General features: G+C 46.1%; 2 protein-coding genes across 4 annotated transcripts; one reads left to right on the forward strand and one right to left on the reverse strand.

The window, feature by feature from the left end:
* Positions 1 to 548: 548 nt before the first annotated feature.
* Positions 549 to 6851, reverse strand: tdrd15 (tudor domain containing 15; the record flags this gene model as incomplete). The annotated part of the gene is made up of 3 exons (XM_076013018.1): positions 6605 to 6851; positions 834 to 5807; positions 549 to 728 (listed from the first exon to the last, which is right to left on the reverse strand). Coding segments are annotated over exons 1-3 (5189 nt in total), but the record flags the coding sequence as incomplete, so codon positions are not given.
* Positions 6852 to 7128: 277 nt separating this feature from the next.
* On the forward strand, positions 7129 to 16647 carry rfx6 (regulatory factor X, 6). Of its 3 annotated transcripts, none has more exons than XM_076013036.1 (22): positions 7129 to 7237; positions 8410 to 8587; positions 8694 to 8986; positions 9448 to 9607; positions 9733 to 9856; positions 10027 to 10088; positions 10185 to 10262; positions 10392 to 10419; positions 10536 to 10643; positions 10748 to 10825; positions 10915 to 11028; positions 11151 to 11200; positions 11524 to 11683; positions 11773 to 11917; positions 12025 to 12134; positions 12217 to 12334; positions 13112 to 13234; positions 13510 to 13716; positions 13889 to 14219; positions 14313 to 14683; positions 15587 to 15781; positions 16391 to 16647. In XM_076013036.1, exons 3-22 carry the CDS (start codon positions 8833 to 8835, stop codon positions 16546 to 16548), a joined length of 2874 nt encoding a protein of 957 aa, XP_075869151.1. In that variant the 5' UTR covers positions 7129 to 7237; positions 8410 to 8587; positions 8694 to 8832; the 3' UTR covers positions 16549 to 16647. The 3 variants fall into 3 exon arrangements, with proteins under 3 accessions (XP_075869151.1, XP_075869149.1, XP_075869150.1); XM_076013034.1 differs by having other exon boundaries at positions 7130 to 7237; positions 13886 to 14219; XM_076013035.1 differs by having other exon boundaries at positions 7130 to 7237; positions 8410 to 8504; positions 8634 to 8986; positions 13886 to 14219.
* The last annotated feature ends 10340 nt before the right edge of the window (positions 16648 to 26987 follow it).

Below are 26987 nucleotides of genomic sequence, written 5' to 3' on the forward strand. Positions count from 1 at the left end.
AATCAAGAGAAAAGACGACTGAGTCAAAGATAATTCAGTTGGAGGTTATAACACCTCATATATATTTCTGTTTACACTCCTTGATTAACCTTTGGTATTCCATTAATGCACAGGAGGAAAATTGCCATCAAAACATTATTTTTCAACCGTCCAAATGAAATAAAAGAGGGATTTTTACATACATAGAAAAATTGTCTTTTACAACTTTAAGGAAAAATGAAAGAAAGACAAAGAAAAACCACAGGTATCGTCACACACAGCACCCTCCAAAAAATGAACCACAAATGTAAAGCAAACCAAAAAAAAAACATAAATCAACTTTAAAACACGAAACAATTTTGTTCTTTGACGCTTCGGTCAAAGCATCTAACGATAACAATCACAGTAGGACATTTCAGATCAGAAGACCTAAAACGGATAAAAAAATAAAATAAAAAAACAAATCAGTGAGAAAAGCCTGGTTGGCATTATGAAGTTAAACATTTGATCGTGTAAATATTAGACATGGATCTGTCAACATTTTGTTTGCGTGGCTGTCAAAAACAAACCCTTTGGAGCTTACAGTGAGTAGACACGGATTTTTAGCACCGTCTATCATCTCTGCGTCTTCATCAGCAGAGCTGTCATACACGACGACGTTTCCGTCAGACTCTTTGTCTTCCAGGCTCCAGTATTCCTCGGTGTCACTGTCCTGGCATTCCGCATTTTTGGCGTCCTGCTCCTGGAACCTGTAGAGTCACAAAAGAGGTTCACTGACTTGGCAACGGATTAAACTGGTGGGTTGAAAATGTGACAATTGAATTAATATCAATACTTTCAGGACGACATCATACCTGAGTTTGAGCAAGACATCGGTATAACTGGCACGGCCAGCATCTACCAGCTCCTTGGCCACATGGATGCCGTCCACCAGGACGTCCACCTTCCAGGAACTGTCCAACACGAACTCTCTGAAGAAAATCTGGAGCGTCTTCTCAGACAAACACTGCTGGAAGTGCGACTCTGCCTCATTGCTCCACTTCCAATCGGGGGTGACTGGCATCACGCCTCTAAGGCTACAGCGGTGCACCAACTTCGGCAGGTTCCTCACCTCCGGAGGAAGTCTCTTCAGCGCGCTGCATGGTGCGTGTTCTTGACGGCCATAGTCCACCAGGCTGAGGACGGCCGTGGTGTCCAAGTGCATGATCTCTGCTCTGCACCACGTCTGTGTAGTGTCTGATTTAAATAGGCAGCTGGTTCCGGGGGTAAGGTGGGCTTCAGGGAGAGGGGGCAGCTGCAGAGGTAGTCTACCTAGCAACATCGACACCCTGCTCATGACATCCTGCGAGTCTTCCAGCAAGACGTAAAACTCAGAGGGGGTCTTCACTGCAGTGGCGGAGCCGGCGTACGCCTGGTTTAAATGAACTGGAGCAGAGAGCAGATGGTGGGGTTGGCCTTCTCCTTCCTCAGCCTCATTCTGGAGCTCTGAGTGCAACGGTGCATTGTTATTAGTGGACAGGGAAGTCTGAGAAACTAAGAGCTGTTTGTTCAGGATCATTTCCATATGCTGCACTCTTTCATCCGTTAACAAGATGTTTTTGTTCTCGTTGTCATTTTGTAGGTTGTCTTTTTGGCAACCAGACGTCGTCCCTTCAGTTTCAGATACATGTGCAGATTCTGTCGCGGTCTTCTCACTTACTGTGACAACTTCAACAGCTGTTTCAGGTGGCACTGAAAGAGCTTCTGCACCATCAAGAGTCTCTACCTTGACCTCCCAATGTGTTCCCAACTGACAAACAAATTCAACCATGAGGGGCTTTTCCATTACAGCATCAAGAAAGGATGCCTCGCTTTTGTATGGCCTTGGGTCCGACAGGAAGCATGGTGTGCTAAACCTTGGCTGGGAGAGGAATTCCGTTGGTACGGAGTACATCTTTTCCTTCTCAATGGCTGTTGAGTTTCCATAGTCCACAAACTCAACGTTGACACGGGAACTTCCTTCACAGTCTTTCACGGCAGCACGATACAGAGCACCGTCTTCATCAAACACGGCTAGGACAAGATCGCTGACTTGCAATGATGTGACTCTCTTCAGAGATTCTTTGAGGACGCTTGAGTTGAGGTCTTCAACCATTTTCAAGATGTCCGGTTCGTCGTCCTCAAGCTGAAGAAAAAAGCTTTTCGACGACTCAATATGGGAGACGAAACACACAGCCTTGAAGCCTTTGGTCACCTTCTTGCTGGACAAACATGAGAGCATGGAGGTGTCAGTTGTAGCAAATATGAGTTGCTCTGACTTTTGTTTGATGTTTCTATCACAGCTTTTTGTTTGGCAACCTTTTGGCAAATTCACTTTTGTTTCCTTGCTCTGACTTTGGTCCTGAACTAAGTTTTTCTTGTATTTCTTGCGCAATTCTTTCCTGGTACCATCAATGTGACTGCCTCTTTGGCCAGTTGGTGTAGAAGCATGGCTATTGGACTGACTGTGGTTACTGACTGAAGTCCAAACTGGTTCTCTGTGGATGTTTTTTTGTTTCTTCTTAGTGTGGCTTGTATCCAAACTTCTGGCTGGCTTTGGTTTAGGTACAAGACTTTCTATGAGTTCGTTCACCTTCTGATTGATATTCTGTTCTCCATCAAACAGCTCAACATCAAAGGAACCATCTTGATTCCTCCCGGCTATGTGGGCTCTTATTTGTCTGTTGAGGACTGTTTCTTGAAGGTATTCTTTGACCTCTGGATAGAGCACTTGGCCCTTGGTCAGCGAGGCAAGACTACATCTCAACGCCTGCATGGGTATTTCCAACAGATCTGCGCTGTCTCCCGGGATAAACATGACATGCTCCTTTTCTCTGATGCTTGTGTTTCCGTAATCCACAAAAAAGACGCTGAGATGCAGTGGGGAGAAGTGAACAGAGCGTGCTATGGCCCTGTACCAGTTGCCATCATAGTATTTTGCCAGGCACAGCTTCCCAAGACCTTGTGAGCTGACGTCCATCCTTTTTTCACTCTCCACAGCAATTTTCTTTTCAAGTTCTTCAATGACATCAGCGTTTCGGTCGAGCTGGCAGTAGAAGTCCCACTGGCTGTTAACGTGAGTGACATAGATTAGTTCCTCTTGACCAGGATTCACGTTAAATTGACTAGAGACAAAAGTCTCAGGAAACCCTGAGGAGAGTTGTTTTGAGATGATCAATTCTCTAGCCAAACCTTGTTGTAAAAGCAATTTTTTTATGCTTTGGTGAGCCTGAGTGCTGTAGAGATCCACTACATTGCAAAGCCCAACACTTTCCACATTTGACTGAGAGGAAACTGTACATTTAAGAGCACAGGTGCTGTCACGAATAAAATCTCGAAGCAGGATACATGCTGCTGCACTCCAGTCTCCAGGCTTAGTTGGCTCAATCTGGGTGTCTAGGCTACACCTGAAAGCTTGTTGTTCTAAATGAACAAATTCTGGAACTATGCCCTGAATATGGCACCTCTTGATTTGGGCAGTACAGCCGTAGTCGATCAATATCACTTCGACATTGCTCTTTTGTTGCTTTGTGATTAAGGCCCTGTACCATAGTTCATTATGAGATAACTTGACAACACAACACGGCTGCCCTGGATGCAAGACGACCGTATGGGTTGAGTAGTACAGCTGAACTTGATTCATCAGTTCCCTCAATGCCTCTTTCTGATCCAGAGGCCGACACCAAAAATCAGAGGGTGAGTTAATGGAGGAGCAATAAACTGCCAACTCAGAGCCAGGCTGGATGCGGAGTTCCTTGAAACAAAGAGATTGAAATGGATTTTCAGTTTGATTGTTGGACTTTGTTTCTCCTTTGTCGCTGCACTTTATTTTTCCTATGAAATCTGTGCCCTCCATCACAGTTGTTATAGGAATATTGTTCCAGTGTTCAGCTTGTTTTGAAGTGATCATGAGCGCAGAGATACTTTGATTTATGTCACTTTCCATCTCCCGGAGATCAACAACAACCTTGTTTTTCTTGAACTGCAGGACCTGCACCAACAGAGCTTTGTTTGACACTGCTCTCCGGAAAAAGTTGCAGGTGGTCGCTGTCCAGACTTCATCCAGAGGTAAAACATTAACAAGAGAACAGCAGAAGGCAAATCCAGGCTGGCCGGCAAACGCTTTGGGCATCTTCTTGATCAACTTGTAAGGCACTTTTTCTGTGTTGCCAAAATCAATGAAGAAAACCTCAGCTCCATGCTTCAGGATGTCTGTTACTAACCCCCTGTAGAAATGCATGTCTTCCTCAGAAACTGCACAGCACACAGTCCCAACTTCAGGATTCATCAGTGTGTCTTCATCCAGTTCTTTTTGTCTGTAGTAAACTTCAATGCCTGCCATCATTTCTTCAAAGTCACTATTGCGTTTTTGTGTACGCATCCAGAATTGTTGCGGATTATGAGCATGCGTGACATATCCAACAACAACAGAGCCCTCCTGCACCTCTTCTGCTTCCAGCGTTTTAACCAATCTTTCACGCAAGGCTGTCTGATGGTATAAATAGCCACACTGAGGCCGCAACTTTTCTCTCTCCTCCTTGATTTGAGGGCACACCTGGGTAGCTTCCACTTCCTCCACATCAGTGCCAGTTATCGTGACTAAGTGGGCCTGTTCTTTGCTGACAGTGCCTCTGATCTCTACATCCAGCACATTTCCGAGCAATCCTTTTTTGAGAAAGTTCAACTGCTGAGCATGGGCCTCCTCATTTTCATTGTTGAGAGAAAAGAGACAGCATGGGAATGCCATGATGGGTACTGAGTCAAAGTCAAGGGGCAGCCTGTGAATGTTCTCAATTCTGACAAGTTCAAAGAACCCATAGTCAATGAACAGAACTCTTACTTGAGAGTTGACTGGGAGAAACTGCACAAGGCCTCTGTACCATTTATCGTCCTTGCTTTTAACAGCACACAGAGAACCCAAGTTTTCTGAAGTCTTCTGATTGTTGCCTCTAGTGACATGTCCACAAACTGCTGCCAGCTTCTTTGACATTTCCCAAAGCTCTTTTTCCATACTGGACATTTGGCAATAAAACAGCCCAGGGTTAACAGCAGCCGTTACACGAACTTTGGCACATGTCCCATCGCTGAGTTTTGGCCCATACGATGTTATAATGTCATCATACCCGTGCAAGCCCGACACTTTAAGGCATAATTCTTGTATTTTTGGCTTTTCAATTAGTAGGTCAGGAACTGGCTCAGTGTGTTGTTTGAGTTGCCTCTCTGTGACCATTTCAACCAAAAGGAGGAATGTATCGGTGTCCACGTGTCTTCCAAACCCTTGTCTGACGAGGTCACTGTTAATTTCAGGGGTTTCCAACAAAAGGACTTTGTGCGGCAGGAGGGCCTGGATATAGCCGGTGACGTTCCTCCCAATCAGGCTTGAGAAGTACTTTTCCAGTACAGAAATGGGGCAATTTTCAAGCAGAAGGATATTGGCAAGAAAGCCACAAACTATTTTGGGGGGTAGGCTAAACAGGTCATTTGAACAGGCGTATATGTTGGCAACACTGACACTCAAAATATTACCATAGTCTATGAGGAAAACATCAAATATGTCTTCTTTTCTACAATGAACCCTTCCTCTGTACCAGCCGGCTGAAGTCAGATCCTCCACAAGGCAAAGGTCTCCAACATCCACAGTTGATTTTAACTTTGGAGTGTTTTCTATTTCCCTTCGCAAAATGTTGTAATCAAGTTCACATATGCTGAGATACTGTCCGAGGAAGTGTATTAGGGTCGCTTCAGGGTTCCAGTCCAAGTGTGTTAATTTCAGGTCCACAGACCAAAGAGCACATGGGGCCAAAGGGGGTCTGCAGAATTAAAACATGTTGGTTAATTATACTACATTAGTATTATTCATTAAAAACAAAAACAAAAAAATAAATAATCTTGGACAGTTTTCCTATGTTTCCTTGGTTTTTGTAACAATTACAATTTCACAATAAGGGAAACAAAAAAAAAACTTATCTTATTTAACTTATTCTACTAAACCGATTATAATTTATATGTTCTACATTAGGTATATGATTGCTTTAATACAGTGCTTCACTAAATCCATATAGATAAATCCAAATCATCCACTTAGGGAGATCTATAGACAAAATGATTTCTCCCCTAGATGCACTACTTTGCATGTAGATCACAAAAAAAATGGCACAGGAACTTCTTCAGTGTTTTCTGAGGAAACACAAACTGAACATCCACTGAAAAAATAAGGTTAGAACCAAACTACCACCGCTGTGTGGACAATGGCAAGTGATGAAGTACATAGTAGTGCAGACAGGAGGAGGGAGGTCCATCTCTGTATGTTTTCTCGTATTTTAGTTTCTTTGCAAAAGTCCACAATAAGCTAATTAGTTAGCTGGCAGTAATGAACATGAGACTTGCATACAAGCACACAAAAGCCCAACCGCCAGGAGGGTGTGTGAAGCTACTAAATGTCATTATGCCATGTAACAAAAAAATAACATTTCATCAATAACAAACAGAATGTTGTCAGGAACTTATTGAAACTGGTCACTGAACTTAAAAAATAAATAAATAATGAATAAAAAAAACAAAAAAACAAACAAAACAAAACTGCAAAACGTTTCATTTTGCCTCTTACCTTTGATGCCCAACTCTTGGCTGCACCGACTGCATGCCAGCACCGTCTGTCACTGGTAAAATAAATATATAAACATTGGAAATTGATTAATTTGCTAACATATATTAAAACACAAACATGTACAACCGCACTAAGTAAAATACAATGCTAATAGAACAATATAACTAAGATTATACTGCGCGCGTATCTTGTCTATATTGGACAGTAAGGACAAATTCTGAACTGAATTTCGCTAACATGTAATTTTTGTTTTGTTTTGTTTTGAGAGAGAAAACGATCGAACTCATGGTCGCAAACTCAGTCTACGTACGTATCACTAGAGATTCAATGTTATGGCATTATGGCCAACTGGGCACAGAAACCCGAAGCCAGAGCCGAGAGCCTTGTTGGCGGCAGAAACCTGAATTAAAGACATCTGATATAAAAGCCAAGGAACAAACACGATCCAGAAACATAGACAAAGGAATCGAAACAAAAACAGAACATAACACAATCCCTTTTATGTGATCGGTTCATTCTACATTTAAGGATGCGCGAGGAAGCCCGTACGACTGTACATTAAAACGCGATTTAACTTTGATTCCCATCGTTAGCACTTTCGCCGTCCAATGAATTTTACACTGACAATACAAGGTAAGCATATAAAATAATTTTTATTTAATCCGGACAAATTCTAGATTGACGGGCTGTCTAGAAGTGAACGTAGACGTTCCGCATAAATTAGAAAAAAAAAAAAAAAAAAATGAATTGAACTTTAGCTAGCATCATCTGTTAGCAACTGTTAACGGACCGCGATGCCGAGACGTTTCGCTGCAACGTAGTTAAAGCCGACTACTGACCTTCACCTTGGTGCTTGTATTGGTCGCTTTCTGGAAAATTATAATCAACCCACGTCCTCGCAGTTGGCTCACACGCGTAGAGCGAATCCTTCCCTCAACACATTGGACCAGAACCGGGTACGGTGGCGACGAGCCCAATCTCGCTTCCTGTTTGTAATTGGGGCTATGCCCGAAGAGAGGCGGTGCTCAAACGTGCTTCGAAGCCACATCTCGCGCAAGGGCGGGAGACCTTTTGTATTTCGAATGTTTGTTGTTCTTCCTTACCTAACGTATCTTTCGATATCAATTGAACCCTTTTAACCTCATTAAATAGTTGACGAAATTCGGCAAGCAGGTAAGGACCGGTGGGAGAAAAAAAAAGAAAAAGATTCTGATGCTAGGATTAAAGCTCTATGTGCTCCTTAGCGCCACCTATAGGCAAAAAAAACAAACAAACATTACCTAAACTAGTATAATTCTCGCAGCCAGTACGAACGTAGTAGAGACATGGGACCAAATGTCACTCTTCGTGTAAACGCGTTTTTTTTTTTTCTTTGTTTTTTGAGTGCCGTTTCAAAAATGTGCGGTTTCAAAAAAAAAATGCCAAAAGATGGAGTTGAAATGTTTTATTTATTTATTTTTACCGTCACTTTTATCGTTATCGCAATCAATGACAGAAATTATTGTGATACAATTTTTAGTCCATATCGGCCATTCCTAGTAGGTAATCTACTTTTCATGTTCTGCCATTTATTCAGTTACACAAAAAAAAAATCCCTTAATCAACTATCTCTACTTTGAGGATTTTTTTTAAATTTATTTTAAATATCCAAGGAATCAAATTTACTCATTAACAAGTGTCATGTAACAGTATATGTAACACACAAGCTGTGCACAAGTATTTCAAGTGTAGAAACTAAAGTAATAAAGGGCACACTGGTTCTGTCTCTGACTGAATCACTGCTGGTTTTATCTCTCGGAATAAAGGGCCAGCTGACTGTGGGAGGTGAGATGGATGGATGGACAGATGGATGAGGGATCCTGGGTTAATCATTGATAACCGGGACCAGGCCCAGTCTTCTGTAAATATGATGAATGCATCCACAGCTTCATTAGCTCTGTCCTCCTGGAGCTCAGCTTTAACACCCTGAGCTCGCTCGTTCAGGTCAGTCACTGGTGTTGTTTTCTCCTCACCTTTTGCCTTCCTCAAGGACCCTAACAGAGATTGGACGTGATTTTCTTTCTTTCCTTGGTCATGTGTGGATTGACAGACTTTTAAAGGTCCCAGTGCTGAGTGTACGTCATTTCCAAGAGGACAGATGAGCTGCTGCGGACTGTTTTCCTCACCGCCGGCTGTCACCGTGTCCCGTTCCTCGTCCTGTTTCTGAGACACGCGAGTGTTAAGTGTTTATGACGATGCCCATGAAACGCAGCAGCGATAGTTCTGGCAGGAATGGAGTGTTCCTCATTCACCCTCTGCCAAAGACATGCAGTTCACCAGATGGCGCTGACTTAAAGACACAGGCACTTTTTCAACAGGAGGACGACTCTGGAATTAAATCAGGTGAGTGAGCAGCACTTTTCTGTTAACTCTGTGTTATTAACAGGAGGACGTTTGACAATAAATGTGAGGGGGTTTTTTCTCCCCTCCCTGAGGCCACAATCTAAACTTGACCAAGTGAAACAAGTGACAAAGATTGACCACTTGGTAGTGCTAAAACGACAGATTTTTTGAAGTTGACAGCATTACAGACGAGTCTCACACATGATTAAAGGTGAGAGGAACTGAAAAGCAGTTGTTGTTGTTTTTAGATTACTAGATTTCAAGGATCAAATGTGGCTCTTGAATGGGTTTACATTACAAAACTACCAGATGACTCCTTAACTGAAATGAAGAGGAATTTCCCTATAATAATTCATGTAATTATGTAGTTATACAATTTTAGAGTACCTGTAAGAATGGATGGAGCCTTCATAAAAGCAACACGCCCCCCCCCCCCCCCCCCCTCCAATTTCCCTTCTTAGAGGCAGAGGACAGCAATGAGGCAGCATCCTCTGAGGAGGACCAGGACCTGGTGGACTTCAGCCCGGACTTGAGCATCAAACAGAGCCTCTCGTCCTCCAGGAGGACCATCAGCCAGATCATAAAAGACAAGAAGAAGCAGACGCAGCTCACTCTGCAGTGGTGGGCCCGACTCCGTCACCAAACACCCAAAATTGTTATGCGACAAGGAGTTTAAGCACAATGCCAAAAAGAAATGACTTCTCTCTGCATGTTAAATGACATCTTATTTTGTTTTCTCCCAACAGGCTGGAGGAGAATTACATTGTGTGTGAAGGAGTGTGTCTGCCTCGGTGCATCCTATACGCTCACTACCTGGACTTCTGCAGGAAAGAGAAGCTAGAGCCGGCTTGTGCTGCTACCTTTGGAAAGGTGTGTGTGTGTGTGTGTGTGTGTGTGTGTGTGTGTGTGTGTGTGTGTGTGTGTGTGTGTGTGTGTGTGTGTGTGTGTGTGTGTACACACAAGGATCCTGACAATATTGGGTTACACACGTGAAGCGAATGAAGATGCCAATTTGAAAACTTTCCCTACTTTTCGGCCAGACGATCCGGCAGAAGTTCCCCCTCCTGACCACTAGGAGACTCGGCACCAGAGGACACTCCAAGTGAGCCCGACGCTCACCGCTGCACCTGCGTCATTTAAATTTTGAGGGGGGCAAAGGTTACTGGATGATTTTGTGTTGCGTCATGACCTCTTGCAGATACCATTATTATGGGATTGGCATCAAAGAGAGCAGCGCATATTACCACTCTGTCTACTCCGGAAAAGGTTTAACCAGGTGAGAAAAAAACTGTCTGCCTTGCATCATTTTCTCCCTGTCCTCGTTTAATCTCCCTGACGATGATGATGCGTGTTCTGTGGGAGTATGTTAACCATTGGAATTTTTTTGTCTTGTCTTTGATCGCAGATTCTCGGGGAGTAAACTTAAAAATGAGGTCAGTGGAAGCGGTGAAACTGGCTCAAAGTGTTTAAAGCTGACAGAAACATCAACGGCAATAGTCGTGATATTAAATCGGGAAACCAATTCCCCTGCTGGTTTTTCTCCTTACAGGGAGGCTTCACCAGGAAATACTCTCTCAGCTCCAAAACTGGAACGTTGCTCCCGGACTTCCCCAGCGCTCAGCATCTGCTGCTGCAGGCAAACGTCTCCAGAGAAAAGGTACAATTTGTTTTTTTTGCGCGCATTTGCCGGTCTTCTTTCAAACTTTTCTGCAGCAGTGAATGTGTAAACATGACATTTGGCTGCGGCTGCTGCTGCTGCAGGTGGACACGTTGATCATGATGTACAAGACACACTGTCAGTGCATCCTGGACAATGCCATCAACGTCAACTTTGAGGAGGTGAGCATCATGAAAATGGCCCATCAGACCCATCAAGTCAGTCTGCTATTAATACTATTTTAATTTTGAAACGTTTCTCTGTTTTTCAGATCCACAATTTTTTGCTGCATTTCTGGCAGGGGATGCCCGACCACCTGTTGTCGCTGCTGGAGAACCCTGTCATTGTGGACATCTTCTGCGTCTGTGACTCCATCCTCTACAAGGTGCTTGTGTAAAACCACTACTTTTTTTTTTTTTTTAATTCTCACATAACAGGAAAGTGAATATTTTGCATTATTCAAAAATATAAATGTCTTATATTGCTTTTGTGCGTCTGTTTCCTCAGGTTCTCACAGATGTGTTGATTCCAGCAACGATGCAGGAGATGCCTGAGAGGTTTGGTTTGTCTCCTGACTTCACCTGTAACTCATTTCATAATGTTCAGTCATATTGGAATATTATTGGATCACAGATTCCAAAATTCCTGGGTGTCAGCCTTTGTGACACATTTTCAAATAAAGCACAACCATGTAGATCAGATGTAGGTCCGCTTCTTCAGAAGTTGTAAATATCGATGAAATGCCGGTGCTAGCGTTAGCCATCTTCATTTCATGCTTTGGTGTAGAAACCAAAGCATGCGATTCGCGACCCACCTGGAGTGCTGACGACTGAGCCGAATCAACAAGGCTACCATGCAAAGTGTAAAAATTCTCCATCAGTCTCTTGTCAGATATCCGCAACTTTGCCAAACACTGGGAGCGCTGGCTGGCCTCGTCGCTGGAGAACCTCCCAGAATGCCTTGCAGCCAAGAAGCTGCCCATAGCGCGTCACTTTGTGTCATCCCTGAAGAGGCAGACCTCTTTCTTGCACTTGGCTCAGGTAGAAAAAAGAACAACAACCCACAAGGAGCGCACAGCACAGGGACAGCGTAGCCAAGTAAGAGTTGTCTGCCACCGTCTTGACTCCAGATTGCACGTCCGGCTCTGTTCGACCAAGCTGTGGTGACCGGCATGGTGTCGGACATCGACAAAGTGGACCTGAGCAGCATCAGCTCTCAGCCTCTGCTGGGTGTGACCGCTGGCGGAGACCCCGATCCGGACATCTACTCTGAGTGTAACCCTAAAAAAAACCCAAGATTTGTTCTCATCCGCCGAGGTTAGCAGTTAGCTTCTGTTTTTGACGGTGGATCGTCCTCTGGTGTTTGCTTCCATTGTGTGCAGACGACTCCGTCACCGTCTTCCAGGAGCTGAAGGAGCTGCTGAGGAAGAACGCCACCGTGGAGTCCTTCATCGAGTGGTTGGATTCAGTGGTGGAGCATAAAGTCATCAAGGTAGGGAACCGCTGGCCTGACCTTCGACCTCCGGCTAACGTCTTGGTGTTAACCAAAATCTCTGCCCTGCTCTGCTGCTCAGCCTGGCAAGCAGAGCGGCCGGTCGGTGAAGAAGAGAGCGCAGGACTTCCTCCTCAGGTGGAGCTTCTTCGGCGCCAGGGTGATGCACAACCTCACGCTCAACAACGCTTCCAGCTTCGGTAAGAACGCCGAGGTGCAGCCCGAGTCGCGTCGCTGCTTTCACTCAAAATTCCTCAAATCCACGTTAGTCACACATGAAAAACGACGGCGGAACATAAACCTGAGAGGCCCTGAAACAGCTGATTAGTATCAGAGTTCATCAGGCAACACGATTTATGATAAAAATACATACTGGACATAATAAAACCAAGTGACTGATGTGAACTAATGGCCGGCTGATTTAATTCTGTGCCTCTTGCACACACACACACACACACACACACACACTCACACACACACACACACACACACACACACACACACACACACACACACAGTCCTAATAGAAGCCAGCTTGCAGCAGATTGCTACAATAGCACCATAAATCGTAATGGCCAGACGGGCCCTGACTAAACACTGTTATCTGCAGGTCGCGTGCTCTTTGTTTAAACACACACACACGCACGCGCGCACACACACAGAAAGTGTATGTGAATAAACACGAACCATGTGGCGACCCCATGTCACACACACACACACACACACACACACACACACACACACACACACACACACACACACACACACACACACACGCACTCACAGAGACCAGGCTTGAAAAACCTGCGACCCTGCAGGTCAAACAAAAGCCGCCTGAGGTCAAACAGCAGATAAGCAACAAGCTGAGTAGGAATCAAACCATCTGGGGACATTCAAAGAAGAATAAATAACACTTCTGTCCAGACCTACACACCTCTTTTTCTTTTCTTTTTTTTTTTTCTTTTGACACGGCACAGGTTCCTTCCACCTGATCAGGATGCTGCTGGACGAGTACATCCTGCTGGCGCTGGAGACTCAGTTCAACAACGACAAGGAGCAGGACCTGCAGAACCTGCTGGACAAATACATGAAGAATGCAGGTACTAGTCAACAAAGGCCACACACAGATACACATCATCTCCAATTAGATTTGCAGCTCAACAGGTGGTTGGGAATCTTCCCCTCTCCTTTTACTAATATATTGTTGTTTTTTTTAATTTTTACTTTTAAACAATATAATTTATCAAAATAAAGATAAAAACACATTTTTACAAGCAGCATAACCCAAGAGGATTAAAATATTTTTTTATTTATTACACATATATATATGTATTTTTTTTAAATATATTAAATACATTATTATGTATATTTTCAGACGCAAGCAAAGCCGCATTCACCGCCTCCCCCAGTTCCTGCTTCTTAGCCAATCGCAACAAGGCCGGTGCCGTCACCGACCAGTCGGTGAAGAACGAGTCTCTGGCAGAACACGCCTACATGTCGCTGTCCATCAACCAGCAGCAAGGCGGGGAAACCGGCACCGCCATGTACCAGGGGGCGGAACCCGCTGGGTTCACAGTGTCAGGTAATTACATTCAGAGTGAATGCTGCAGTTTTGTAAATCGGCAGTAGGTGGCGTTTTTATAAGCTGTTAGCTGCTGGAAACGTACAGTTTGACGTTAACAATCCGACTTCCTTGGTTGACTGGAGTGTATTTTCTCCCCTCTCACACACACACACACACACACACACAGCAGCACAGATGGACTTCTCTCAGGTCAGCTGCCCCCTCATGACGCCCCCTATCTCCCCGGCTGCGCTAGTGCACCGTGGCTCTGTCATCAACCAGGGGCCCACGACGGGGAGAGTCCTCGCCTCCTCCACCTCCTCCTCTTCCTCCTCCACCAACTCTTCCTCCACCTCCATCACCTCCTCGTCCTCCTCCTGCCTGACGTCTCTCAGCGCCATCAGCCAGCCTGGCCCCTGCGCCTCGTACGCGGAGACCCTGTACCACTGTTTACCTCAGACCAGTTCTGGATACATCTCGCCAGCCAGCGGCTCACTTTCCAACTACCAGGCGTCGCTCAGGTCAGCGTCACTCTGCCATTTTACTTCTCTGTCTGTCTAATCTGATCTAATCTGATCTGATCTGACCTGATCTGATCTGATCTGATCTGATAGCTGCAGGCCGTCCTCTCAGAACCAGTGTCTGGCTCCGGTCCAGTCCCAGGCTTCATCTCTGGCCTATCAACTCTCCCGCTACCCCTCCTACAATGATGCCCACCTGACCAAGGAGGCCTTCTACAGTCTGCAGCAGCAGCAGCAGCAGCAGCAGCAGCAGCAGCACTCAGCTCACCACTCAGCCAACGTCGTCAAGTGCTCGCTGACGCCTTACGGCCCCGCGGCCCGAGCTGCCTCTGGTTACAGCTCCGGCTCCGACCCGGTCCAGGCCGAGCAGGGACTGGACCCTCAGATCCTGGAGTCACCAGAGGCCTTTGGATTTGTTGGCGGCGGCTGTCAGGGGCAGACTTACGGTGCAACAGGACACAGTGGTAAGTAGATTGTTTGCTGATATCTTTTCTAAACCTGGCTTAGTGACAAAGAGACTTCAAAAATATTTCAGAGTAATCGATAATTAGAGGAACAATTAAAATAATCTGAAAAATACTGGCATATTTAGCCCTCTGTTTACAGCCTCCTACTAAACCTTGAGGCTTTGTTGGACCTTAGACATGCTTGAAATGATTGTGAGGTGCCAAAGTAATCCAAAGCAATTTAAGAGAAAGCCTCCACTTGTCTTTAATTCTCTGTTTATTTATTTATTTATTTTTTGTTTAATTTGTAAAATTGAATCTACTTTTGAAACTCGTGAAACTTCCAACGGGCAGAAGTTTTCATTTCCAAACTGACGATATAAATGTTGAACAATTAATGCCTTTCTCTACCTTGGACCTTTTGACTGCAGTTAAAAAATCCATATTGAGCTGAGATTGGCACGTTGAAAAAAGGAATCAAAACATTCAGTCATAAAGAAATAACACATTTCAGGCCTACTGTTAGGTTGTTCTAGCTTTATTGATTTTGTTTGTGGGCATTGTGTTGCCAAACGACTCTTCACCATTGCAGCTTCCAACCTAAATTTTTGTTTTGTCCCCAAACAATGACACGTTCTTCTTTTCACTCCCCTGATCTTCTCTCACATACGTTCATCCTTCAGGCGTGCCAAATCTGTTTTGTGATTTCCCAATTCAAAGTTTAAAGAAAGGGTTTCTGCTCAGCGCTTCTTGACCTCTTAAGTTTGGCTGCTCCGCTGCTGCAAGCTCTCTCCGTGGCACGCCGAGCTGAAGAATGGACCTGAAAAGACAAATGAGACAAACAGAAACCAAATATCGTTGGGTTTCCTTGAGCCGGGAAAAGAAAAAAAAAACAAAAAACAACATTTCTCCTTCCGACAGGTTATTACGGCAACGGCGGCTACCTAGACAGCCAGCGCATGGCGTCGCTGGTGGACCAGCACGTGTCCGTCATCAGCACCGTCGGCAGCCTGCGGCCGTTCCCCTCGGCGTACTCGGAGGTTCACGACCCGCTCAACATCCTGGACGAGCCGGGGAGGAAGACAACATTTTTCACCGAGGCCGAAGCTGTGGCAGGTCAGAAGCTAAAAAACGAGCTGAATTGCAAACATTTTTCTCCCATGTTGCAAAGTTAATGTTTTCCCATAAATACACGGTCTTAAGTTGAATATTGAAACCTGCAGAAATAAATCAAATGATGAGATTAATTCTGAGAATTAATGAGATGAATCCCCAGATTTAATCTCATTAGCGTACCAGCATGGAAACTGTGCGGCGAGTGTCAAGGATCAATGTGTCTTCATAAAGGCCGAGAAAAATCAGCCTTCCGTCAAGAAAATTCTTCAGGTTGAGATTATTTTATAATCGTGCCAATTTTTCCCAGTGGCCACTCGAGGTACTGCAGCAAAAAAAATAAATCTCTTGGGCCTGAAGGGCATTTGAAATGAATGGGCCGCAATGTTGGAACAAGACGAGGGTGCGGTGGTGTTAGGGGGGCGGAGCCAGCACCTGGCCGGGTCACTCACCTGAACCTTATGGGATGTTCAGGTTTAATACAGATGATTGTTTTGCACAATACGGAGATGTCGCCGAGCAGGTCGGTAAAATCTCGCCTCTCCTCCCTACTGCCCCCCTCCCCCACCCCTCCCGCCGCCACCGCTCTTCCCTCCACTCTCCTCCCGCCAGGATCGGCCCCCTGCATGTTCGGAGCTCCGCCCACCTTCACCTCGCAGGAGGCCCTGCTGGCGCAGCAGCGCGGGCCGTCCTCGGCCGACGTGCAGGACCTGGTGTCGTCGCTGCCGCCCATCAACACCGTGTTCATGGGGGCGGGAGGGGTTCAGTGACCGAGCGCCCCCTGCTGGAGACTCTGTCAAAAAGTGCTGCAGATCCAGGCTGGTCTGATGCTTGTGTGTGTGTGTGTGTGTGTGTGTGTGTGTGTGTGTGTGTGTGTGTGTGTGTGTGTGTGTGTGTGTGTGCGTGCACTGAACGTAAGGTACCCATATGAACCTGCAACAGAGCTGCACACCTGAGGACTGACACTGGTTGTGATACAGGACGACGTATTTATTTGTATAAAACAAACGAGGATAAATGAGTAAACTCGCTGAAAGAGTGGCACATTGGGCTTTGATGCAGGTTTTCCATCATTTATGTGTACATGAAAAATTTTCAAACATGGAATTTGCCTTCCGTGCCAGCGGGAATTCCTGAGATTTCAAGTCTGAATTGTAGCAGGTGCACGCTTGGGTCAGAATGCGAACCAGACCAATCGGCGTCCTTTGAGGAGAAAAGGGGCGGAGCTAACAGCTCGCTCGCACCGGACACACGAGACAGCGCGAGGCGAGGAGTGAGAGCCGTCTGCAGCCGAAGCAGATGGGATGCCATAAAAGGGGCGGAGCCAGATGGGAGGTGACGTCGGGGGTCGGCCCGCTGCCGACAAACAGCAGTAAAACACTCCAACCCGCTGCCGCCTGTCGCACACCACCAGCTCCCTCAGTGAAAGTCTCCGGACTGCAACCGGCTGTGTGCGGTGCTGATGGAAGTGTTCATTCAGTCTGTTGACATTCAAAGGAGGCTTGTAGAAAATAATAAATTCCGGCTCGTTTGCAACTCCGTCCACGGCCTTTTGCACTTTTGCCCCCATGTTGAAACCACCCCCCCCCCCCCAACCCCCCCGACGGTTTACAACTTCCTCATCAGACACAAGGAGTACAAACAAGGACATATGGTGGGGTACGGATGAAGAAGTGATGAAATGAAAAGAGCGAAACATCCCTGAAATATCTTTTATTTGTAATTTCTCCCGCGTTGCTGCCGAGTTGATGATGTGTCTGCAGCAGCGGGCAACTGCAAAAGCAGGGTGAGTGTCTTCTAATTTTGTTCATGTAAAAAAAAATCTGCTGCATCAAGGTGACAAATGTATTTAGAACTTTGGGAATGTCTGAAAATTAAAAAAAAAAAAAAAAAAGAGAGACAATTACTATTATTACAATTAGTTCCTTTAAATGACGTATTTTTTCAAATTCAAGTGATCTCGCTGTGTGTTTTTCTTAATCTTCCCGGCCACCAAAATATTTTATTAAAGATAATCTCCATCCAACACAACACCCCCCCCCAACCCTCCCCCCATAAAAACCACAAAAGGCCTCACAATACAGTGTGGAGATAAGCAAATGAAACACACACACAAAAAAAAAAAATAGAATACATTTTATTTCTTATCTCTGTATTTAAGCAAAAGAATGAATCGAATTAGCCGCTGCTAAAACACACAGTCGACTAATAGCAGTTTTTTTTTCTCTTCCCTTTTTTTCAATACATTATCTCCCCTGGAGGAAAAAAATCCATGTCAGGTGCTCCTGCCGAGACGCAGGGACAGATGGCGGCGTGTGTAATGATTACAGGATCCCCACGTTAAAATACTTTAATTACTGAGTCAATAACGGCTCCCAACAATGGCCGCAGCGTCGGCGTAAAAACAACAGAAGGCGGAAGACAAACTTTGGGCCAATGTTTAACCAGAACTTGAACTGACGCAGCCTCCAGGAGCCCGAGGCTCCGTCTGTGCCCCCCCCCCCCCCCCCCCCCCCCAGGAAGGAGGTTGTTTCCGCCCGTCGCCGGACACGAGGGCCTCAGACGGGACAAAAGATGGAGCTTCCTGCCTCCACAGAGCAATGTAAATGCATGGGAATAGTTCAGATTATTTCCAGAGGAAGCCCTGTACATTTTGGCAAACACACCCTCGGGTTGATGATGTGCGTGATTTAAAAGTTGTTTTGTGCAACTTAAATATTTTACTCAAGAAACTGCTTTCTAAACAAATGGTTGAATTATAAAAAATGACCCGAGCAAAACACCAAAAAATAATTTGACTGGTTGGGCTTTGATTTCCATCATTTCTCTTGATTTCATAAATGGACAAATAGGTCAACACCATAAAAAAAAATAAATAAATAAAACTGACTGACTGAGCTTTATTAACCACGGATGACTCATAATGTCACACAAGTGGTTACACAAATAGAATACAAATTTATGTAACAGTTTGAAATATATCCCCACCTGCATCAGATGACTGTCGACAGTGTGGCTATCAAGAAATTAAAAATAAATAAATAAATAAAAAGCAGGCAGGTTTAACTTTTATTATCATCATTCGTACATACAAAGGGAGAAGCAAACGCAGAACGGAAGGTCTCAGAATGTCCATTAGAGGGCAGCAGACTTGCATCCTGTGGAGGGAGGGAGAGGTGGGTTTGGAGGTGGAGAAGGCGGAGGAGGGGGAGGAGGAGGAGGAGGAGGAGGAGGAGTAGGAGGAGGAGGAGTAAGTGTGGAGGGGGGGCAAGCGCATTTAATCAGGAGTTGATTGGTTTACGGGAAATGTCTGAAAAGTCAAGGTCTCCTCGCGCCATTTCCATCTATTCAGCGTCATTATGGATTTTCCAGCGTGTCCGTTTTGTGCCGCTAAACGCTCGACGGCGGCAGTGAGGTCGAACGAGCGCGACTTCCCTCGCCTCGCGCTATAATTACATCCAAAAGTCCTGCGGATTTCAAAAAAGCACCTCGCCCATTCAATTCCCGCCGCCACCACGGGCAATTAACGCTGCTCCGTCAGGTGCGAGTTCTGTGAAAAGGAGGAAACGTGCGTGGAAGTAAGTCCGGTTTCATAAGTCCGGTTTCATGTGACACTGAACTCTTGCAAAATTAACTGATTTTTATTGTTTTGTTTAATGCTTCAAATTTACAATAACATTTCACATCAATTTAAAAATTTTAATTCAAAAAATTAAAATATTAAAGCTTAGAAAAAAAAAAAAAAAGCGACTGAAATTTGATATTGAGAATCTCTACTTTTTTTTTTTTTTAATTTCCGTAATCTTTTTTTTTTTTTTTCCTCCCCTCAGCAGCAGCTCCACGAATAACAAACTCCCACGAATAACCAACTCCCCACGACTCGGCGGCTCGCACTCGGATCAAGTGCGCCACTTGTCTGGTTATTGTTTCACCGGAGGTCAGTGCCAAGACGACTGCACGAGTGGCAACGGAGAGGCACTCAAGACGCCGACGCTAAATCCTCCATTCACCGCGAGGAACCCAGTTGTTTTTTTATCTTGACCCGGCAGATAAAAACAACGACGAGCGAGTCAAATTAAATCATCGTCACACTCGCGAGGAAAATTGTTCCGTAAACTACCAAAGCACACGCGGACAGAAAGGTGTGAGAGATGCGTGCGGAAGCCGCAGCTGGAATGTCCTGGAAAAGTAGCGCGTGATGAAGCGGCGCAAGTGTGACGCATCGCTAAAAGTCTCATTAAATGCTACGCTAACGCAGGGTTAGCTTTCATTATTGGCCTCTAGTGTTAGCACAGTGTGAGCTGCCAGTGGCCACTTGCCGTGCATCTCACGCTTAGGCCATCAGCGACGTCATATTTAGTCCCTCCTAAAGGAATCCGTGCAGAACCACGCTAACGCATGACATCACCTTTCATGGAGGCGACCTGGTTGAGCAAAACCCGGAGGTCCCGGATCATTGAAATCATCATTAAGACTAAGAGGAAGTGAGGCAACTGATGCCGTCAAAACTCCGATCACAGAAATTCAGCGTAAGGCCCAGCTAGCCAGCTAGCTAGCTAGCTAGCTGGCTAGCTGAGATCCGATTGGCTGTCACAACTGACTGAGGCGCGTCCACTTACAGCGGACGGGGAGCCTCCTGTGTTTTCTAAGTATGGTTGGGCCGGCCGGCAGAGACGGCGTGCAAGATAACCAACAATTGTTTCTTCCTCTTGGTTCTCACATCCAACTTGGCAAAGTTAGTCAGTTGGCATCTTGTCAGATCCTTACACTTATGTATTGGCTTGGAAGTTCTGAGTATTGTGCAGAGGATGTGAACCCGTGAGTACAATGCAGCGACCATGACTGCGTTAGACGAAATAGAAGGAAGGCCGCTCACTTCACGCGTGGTCGTCTTCAGTTTCCTTGAAAACTGTGTGAATATAAGAAAAGAAACTTTCCCTTCAAAATAAACTTTGTTTCTCCTGATTTTCTTTGGGTTTTTTTTTTTTGTTTTTTTTTGTTTTTTCAAACTTCAGCAAACCTTCATCTCAGAGTTGTGCTTTTGTACTTCAATTTTTATCGTCAAGTGACACGCGTGGAGGGAAGGCGTGTGGGGGCGGGGCCGCGTCGACAGAAAGCCATGAAGAAACGACGGCTGGAGTCTGAGAGCGAGCGAGTGAGCGAGCGAGCGAGTAATAGAGCGAGCGAGCGGCTCGGCGCGCACACTTTGCAAACGGGAACGCATTCCTGCCGCGTGAAAGAAACAAACTATTCTCCGCCAGTCAAGCACGTCCGCCGAGGGGATGAAAAGATCGCACAAAAGACTTTTTCTTCTTTCTCTCACTTTCCTTATCAGACTCTCTCCCGACTCGGCTCACCTTGGCAAAGACCGGCAGGCGTCGACGGGACTCTCGTCGCGTCTTCGGCGTCGCCTCAATGGTCGATGTTGAAATTTAATTTCACTTTAAAATGGCGGGCGGCGCTCTGCCCTTCAGCCGCCTGTCCCTCACTTCGCTCCTCCACTTCTGCTTTTTTTTTTTTTTTGCGGCCTTGAGGGTATTTTATGTATTCGCAGTTCTCGCTCTTTTTTTTTTTTTTTTCTCCAATCTCCCCCCCCCCCCACAGCCCCCCCCCCCTCCTCCACGCTCCCCTTTTTTCCCATCCTGAAGTGCGTATTAAGTGGATGAATGTTTTTTTTTTTGAGACATAAAGCGCAGGATATGTTGAGGGAAAAAAAAAAAACACCTCACGTACGACTTCTCAATGCAACAACAACAACAAAAAAAATAGTCTGAAGAAAATTGTCTACTTGATTAATTTATCGCTGAAGCACTCTTGTCAAAAAAAAAAAAAAACGTTAAACACTGCGCCGAGGCTCCTGCCACGGAGACGAGCGACGCTGAAAAGCAGAGCGAATGCGGTCGTGCGCCTGCCGGCCGGCCGGCCGCTTTGTTTAACACGACTTCCCCGGTGAATGGATGTTTCATCGCTTCATTCTCTCCAAGAAGAAAGGGCAAATGAATGCCGCCTCAAGGTAAACAAGACTCTCCAAGACGGAACAGAAGAAAAGTTATAGAGACCATGAGCCATTCTTCCCACCGCCGGCCCATTTACATTCCCTGTATTGAGTTGTTTTCTTTTAAAACCGCCAAGGTAAAAGCTTCTTTTTTTATTATTATTATTATTATTATTATTATTATTATTTGAGAGATTTGTTGTACGTTTTCTTTGACAGTGAACCTCTAATAGCAAAGTTTTCTATTGTTATTATTCTGCGTGGATGTAGCCTTCCGCTAAGTTACTGTAGCCTTCCGCTAAGTTACTGTAGCCTTCCGCTAAGTTACTGTAGCCTTCCGCTATGTTACTGTAGCCTTCCGCTAAGTTACTGTAGCCATTTATTTGAATCGTGTTGCTCGGTGTCGGCGTCGTTTCCCAACCCGATCATTTTGTTCAAAAAAAGAAACTGCTGAGACAGTTTTGCGGAGCAACGCTCCATGTTTACAATGGGCGCTAATCCAGCAGGCTTGCTAGCTTTGCCCCCGCTGCCCCGCCTGCGCTATCAGTCACAATGAAAAATATTGCGGCGAAAATTTCCTAATATTTTAACAAAACAGATTTATTCACACTAATCGATTTTTTTTTTGTTTTTAACAACACGACCAAGGTTAGCTTTCATCAGCGTGCTAACCCGCGCGCTACTGTGAAAATCTGCAACAGCAAGCTAACATCTGCAACAGCGAGTGTTGCTGCACTCAAGATGGGTCGTGGTCTCCAGACCACTTTTTAAAGGTCTCGGTCTCATCTCGAACCCGTACTCCTACTCCGCCTTGCCTCTCGGGCTGGACGCTCTCGGGATTTTGGAGTCGAGACTCGGCCAACACTGCAGTAGCTGCGTTTCCATGACCGCTAGAATTGCGCAAAACCTAAATATTGCAGTAAAAAACACTTGAACTTGGGAAAAACCTCAAAAGGTCTCATGAGGTGGTTTTTCAGACGTATCCATATGGAGGTCTATCGCAAAAGTGTCATGGAAACACTTTTTTCACACGTACACGTCAGCGGACGTGGCGCACTTCTTTTCTTTTTTCTTCTTATTTTCCTTTGAGGTACAAAGTCTCCGTCTCGTCTTGACGTCGAACTCCAAATGTCTTCCTGGTCTTGACGTTGTCTTGACCTCGGTTGGTGAGTTTTTTTTTTTTTTTTTTTTCACCGCAGACGGTAGTAAAACCATCCAGCAGGTGTATTTTTGACATTTGTACATGAGGCCACGGCCAACCGAAATGTCTGGTGGGGAAAGCAGGAGAGGTTGAGTGTGAGGCCGGGGAATTGTAAAGAGCGGAGAGTGGAGCATTTAGCGCTCGTCCTCCTTTCATGGCGCTCCGCAAGTCCACCCGGCGAGGCCGAGTGAAAAGATCGACTTTTCATTCCACATTCCGCCACATCGACCACCGGGTAGAGCGCTGGTGTGTACGCGGAGCGCACCGCGCGCACACACACACACACACACACACACACACACACACACACACACACACACACACACCGAGGAACACATTTAACGCCGTCTCTCATGTTCGTCCGTCCGTCCGGCGGAAAACTTTTCAAGTTCACTTCATTCTTTTCCTGCTTTCTCTTCCCGCCGCTCGCCGTTCCCTCCCCCCCCCCCGCCCCTTCTCCTTCCTCCTCCTCTGGCGTTCTCGCCGTCCCACGGGCTTTTCGCTGAGAAAGGAACCGGTGCCATTCAGGCGGAGTCAGAGTGGCGTGGCCTCTCCTCGAGTGGAGCAGTCGCTCGTCTTCAGCTTTGGCTTCTTCTTTGCATCCTCCCCAACCACACAACACTGGAACTGTCTCACCAGAGGTTCGCCCCGGTCTCCTGCTGCCTCCTGGCTAATTCTTAGCTATTTTTTTGTTTATTTATTTATTTATTTATTATTATTTTTTTTTACCTGCTTCTCAGTGGAGGGTTTCTTTTTTTCAGGGTCCTGTATTTCTTTCTTTTCTTTCTTTCTTTTTTTCTCATCCCCAAACACTATGAGCGGCCTTAGAACTGATGCGATACCCCCCCCCCCCATCCCCCCCACACACACACACTAATACACTGTTATGATTATATGAATGCAAGAATGGGGAAAATGTTTGAGGATTCACTTAAGCGATTACCAAGCAATTCCAAGGGCGCCGAGGGTCCCCCCCGTTACCGCCCCCCCCCGCCCCCCACCACTCCCGACCCCCCCCACCCCCACTGTTGTTTGCGGCGCTTTCACAGCTCGGCAGACAATCCTTTCTCTTTTGTGGAGCCGCGTCCCTTGAACCTTGAGCAAATTGTTCCTGTTTTGTTAACGCCACTCCATGTATCAGAAATACATTTCAGCTGGCGCCGCTAATGGACGCTGAGCTCGGCCAAACTCACCGCGGAGAAAGAAAAAGTATACAAAAAAATAAATAAATAAAATGAAGCAACTTTTTTCAAGAACCACCCACCCCCAGCCCCCACCCCCACCCCCCCACTGCGCCGAGAGGATTTCCTTTTAGCTTGAATCGCTTCAGAAAATGAAAGAAGCGAGTCATCTTCTGATTCATTTCTTTCTTTATTTCTTTATCTTCCGTCATTATTGTTCGCCGGCCTTGAGGGAGACAACGGCCGTGTTTTTCCCGGAGGAGGGAAGAGGCCACTCGCTCGCGGCTCCCTGAAGAGCCGCAGGCCTCGTCGGCAACTTCTCGCCGAGCAACGTCTGAAAAGCACCAGCTCGCCGAGGAGCGGGGAGACCTTCCCGTGCTTTCTGCTCTCCGCCAGATGTAAATAAAGCTTTTCTGGTGCTCGGGAGCGAACTGACTTGGCGCTAATGTGTTTGTGAGCGCAGGTGGTGGCGGCGGCGGCGGCGGGAGGTTTGCGGGAGGAACAGCCTTGAGCCGCCCTGAGTGTCGCGCTTAAAGTGAATTTAAAGAAATGCACGATCCCAGTGGCCTAAAAAAAAAAATATCTATTAAAAATGTTCTTCCTCACCTCGACGCGGCTGTAAAATATTTATCCATTGATTATTTTTGCTTTGGAGCCGTAAAATTTCCTGCAGCTCTCGCATTGGAAAAAAGCGCTTCTGCGGTCTAAAGTCTAAAGTACTTCCTGTTCATCCGACAGCGTTCTTCTAATTGTCTATATCATATTGTCAACACGCTTGTCGTCACTGTTGTATTTTTTTTTTTTTTTGCAGTTTCACACACACACACACACACACACACACACACACATGAATGCAGCGCTTTGAATAGAAAAAGAAAATAAAAAATCACCCTGGGCCAGAAAAAAAGAAAAAAAATTTGCTCAATTTCCACAAAAAGCCGCCGTCTGTTGTCTGCACTGTAATTGTGCTTGTTGCGATGTGACCAAGCAAGTTTGCAGACGACGGAGGAGGAGAACATTTTTTTTATTTTTTACCAAATAAATTTTCTTTTTCTCCCTTTTTTCTCTTTTCCGATCAATGTGCGTCGTGCTCAGGTATTTAATTTGATGTTTTTATTTGACAAACCAGACAGACAGACAGACAGACTCCCCTGGACCCGAGTCTGTGTGTCTGTCTGTCTGTCTGTCTGTCTGCGGCCTGAATAAAGGGCTATTCTGTATTTGCGTCTTGTCGCCGTCGTCTCCAGCCGCTCCTTCTTCTCTGACCTTCTATTGTGAGTTGCTTGGAGACTGGCAGAAAAGGAGTGCTGCTGCTGCTGCTGCTGCTGCTGCTGCTGCTGCTGCTGCTGCTGTTGCTGCTGCTGCTGCTGGCCACCTCCTCACACCACACACCTCCACTGCCTCCCCTCCCCCCCACACCCCATCATAATGCACCCCCAACCCACCGTCGCTGTCCTGTTTACCTCCGTCCATCTAACTCCTCCACCCTCTTTGTCTTCACCTTCCCTTTACCCCCCCCCCCCCTTCCCTCCCTGCTCCCCTCCCCCCCCCCTCGCAGATATCAAACATGCTCTCACTGTCTTCTTGTATTCACTGCACCCAGTCATCCCTCCATACAACAGTGGCCGTGTCTGGGTAATAGGGTACACACACACACACACACACACACACACACACACACACACACACACACACACGCTACCTTTTATTCACAGCTTCTCCATTGTGGCGTCTCTCTCCCATTCACAGGGATACGAGGCATTGGCCTTGAGGTAGATGGATGTGTGTGAGACCTTCTTTTCATTCCCCCCCCCCCCCCCATTTTTTCATATTTATTTTATTTTTTCATATTTTTTTGGTTGGCCCACGGTAAACATTTGATTCCAGTGTGTGCGCGCGCCTGTTTATGAGCGCTCAAAACAATCAACCTAAATTGAGTCTTTACAAGTAAAAGAGAGGAAGAATAACGCAGAGTTCAATTGATCACCCACCACGTACCCACACACACACACACACACACACACACACACACTTCCGAGTGAGTGTCCGCCAGCGTTTGTGTACCAATACAAGCAGTGGCTGTATAGCGCAAATTGATTGATTCCCATTTGTCCGTCGCCTGTTTTGCACCTGTGTTGCCGGGGATGAATGGCAGCCGTGTGTCACATGCTGATCTTTCTCCTCTTAACAAGCCAATTTATTAGCTGCCTCCCGGGTCCTTGGTGAATGTGGCTCTTTTCATTAGCCAGCCAGCCTCTCCTTTCCTCCACCTCCACTCCCCCCCCCCCCCCCCGCCCCCCCATTCAAAGAAAACCTTATACGTGAAACGAACCCCTCCCCCCCCCCCCCGCACGCGCGCGCGCTCTGCCCCCCCCACCCTGAAACCCTTATTATAAAGCCCCCCCCCCCCCCCAAAAAAAAAAATAAAAGCGAGCAAATGAGGCGGCGTCTTGCTTCAGACAAAGGCGAGAAGGGTGAAGATGATTCTGCTTCTTCTTTTTAAATTAACGAGCAAGAGGAGATACAGTTGACGAGACGCCGCTAATTAAGAGCATCCTGAGGCGGTGGCGAGGTCAGGCGGGGGACCCGGGGCGGCGGCACCGCCGTCAGTGTTGGCTCTGCGCGCGCGCGTGTGTGTGTGTGTGTGTGTGGGTTGGGGGGTGGGTGGGACAAAAAAAAAAAAAAAAGAAGAAGAAGAAGAAGGAAAAAAAAAAAAAGCATTTTGTCAGTTAAGCAGGCGAGGCTGCAGAAAAAGGAGCCGAGCTGAAATGCGAGAAATGTTCATCAAATGCTCTGCTTTTGCCCTGCATAATTACCAGTTTGCTGCCATTT

The sequence above is a fragment of the Nelusetta ayraudi genome, unplaced genomic scaffold, assembly GCF_046127955.1.
Source record: "Nelusetta ayraudi isolate G7.1 ecotype Tasmania unplaced genomic scaffold, CSIRO-AGI_Nayr_v1 ptg000140l, whole genome shotgun sequence".
Taxonomy (NCBI): Eukaryota; Metazoa; Chordata; class Actinopteri; order Tetraodontiformes; family Monacanthidae; genus Nelusetta; species Nelusetta ayraudi.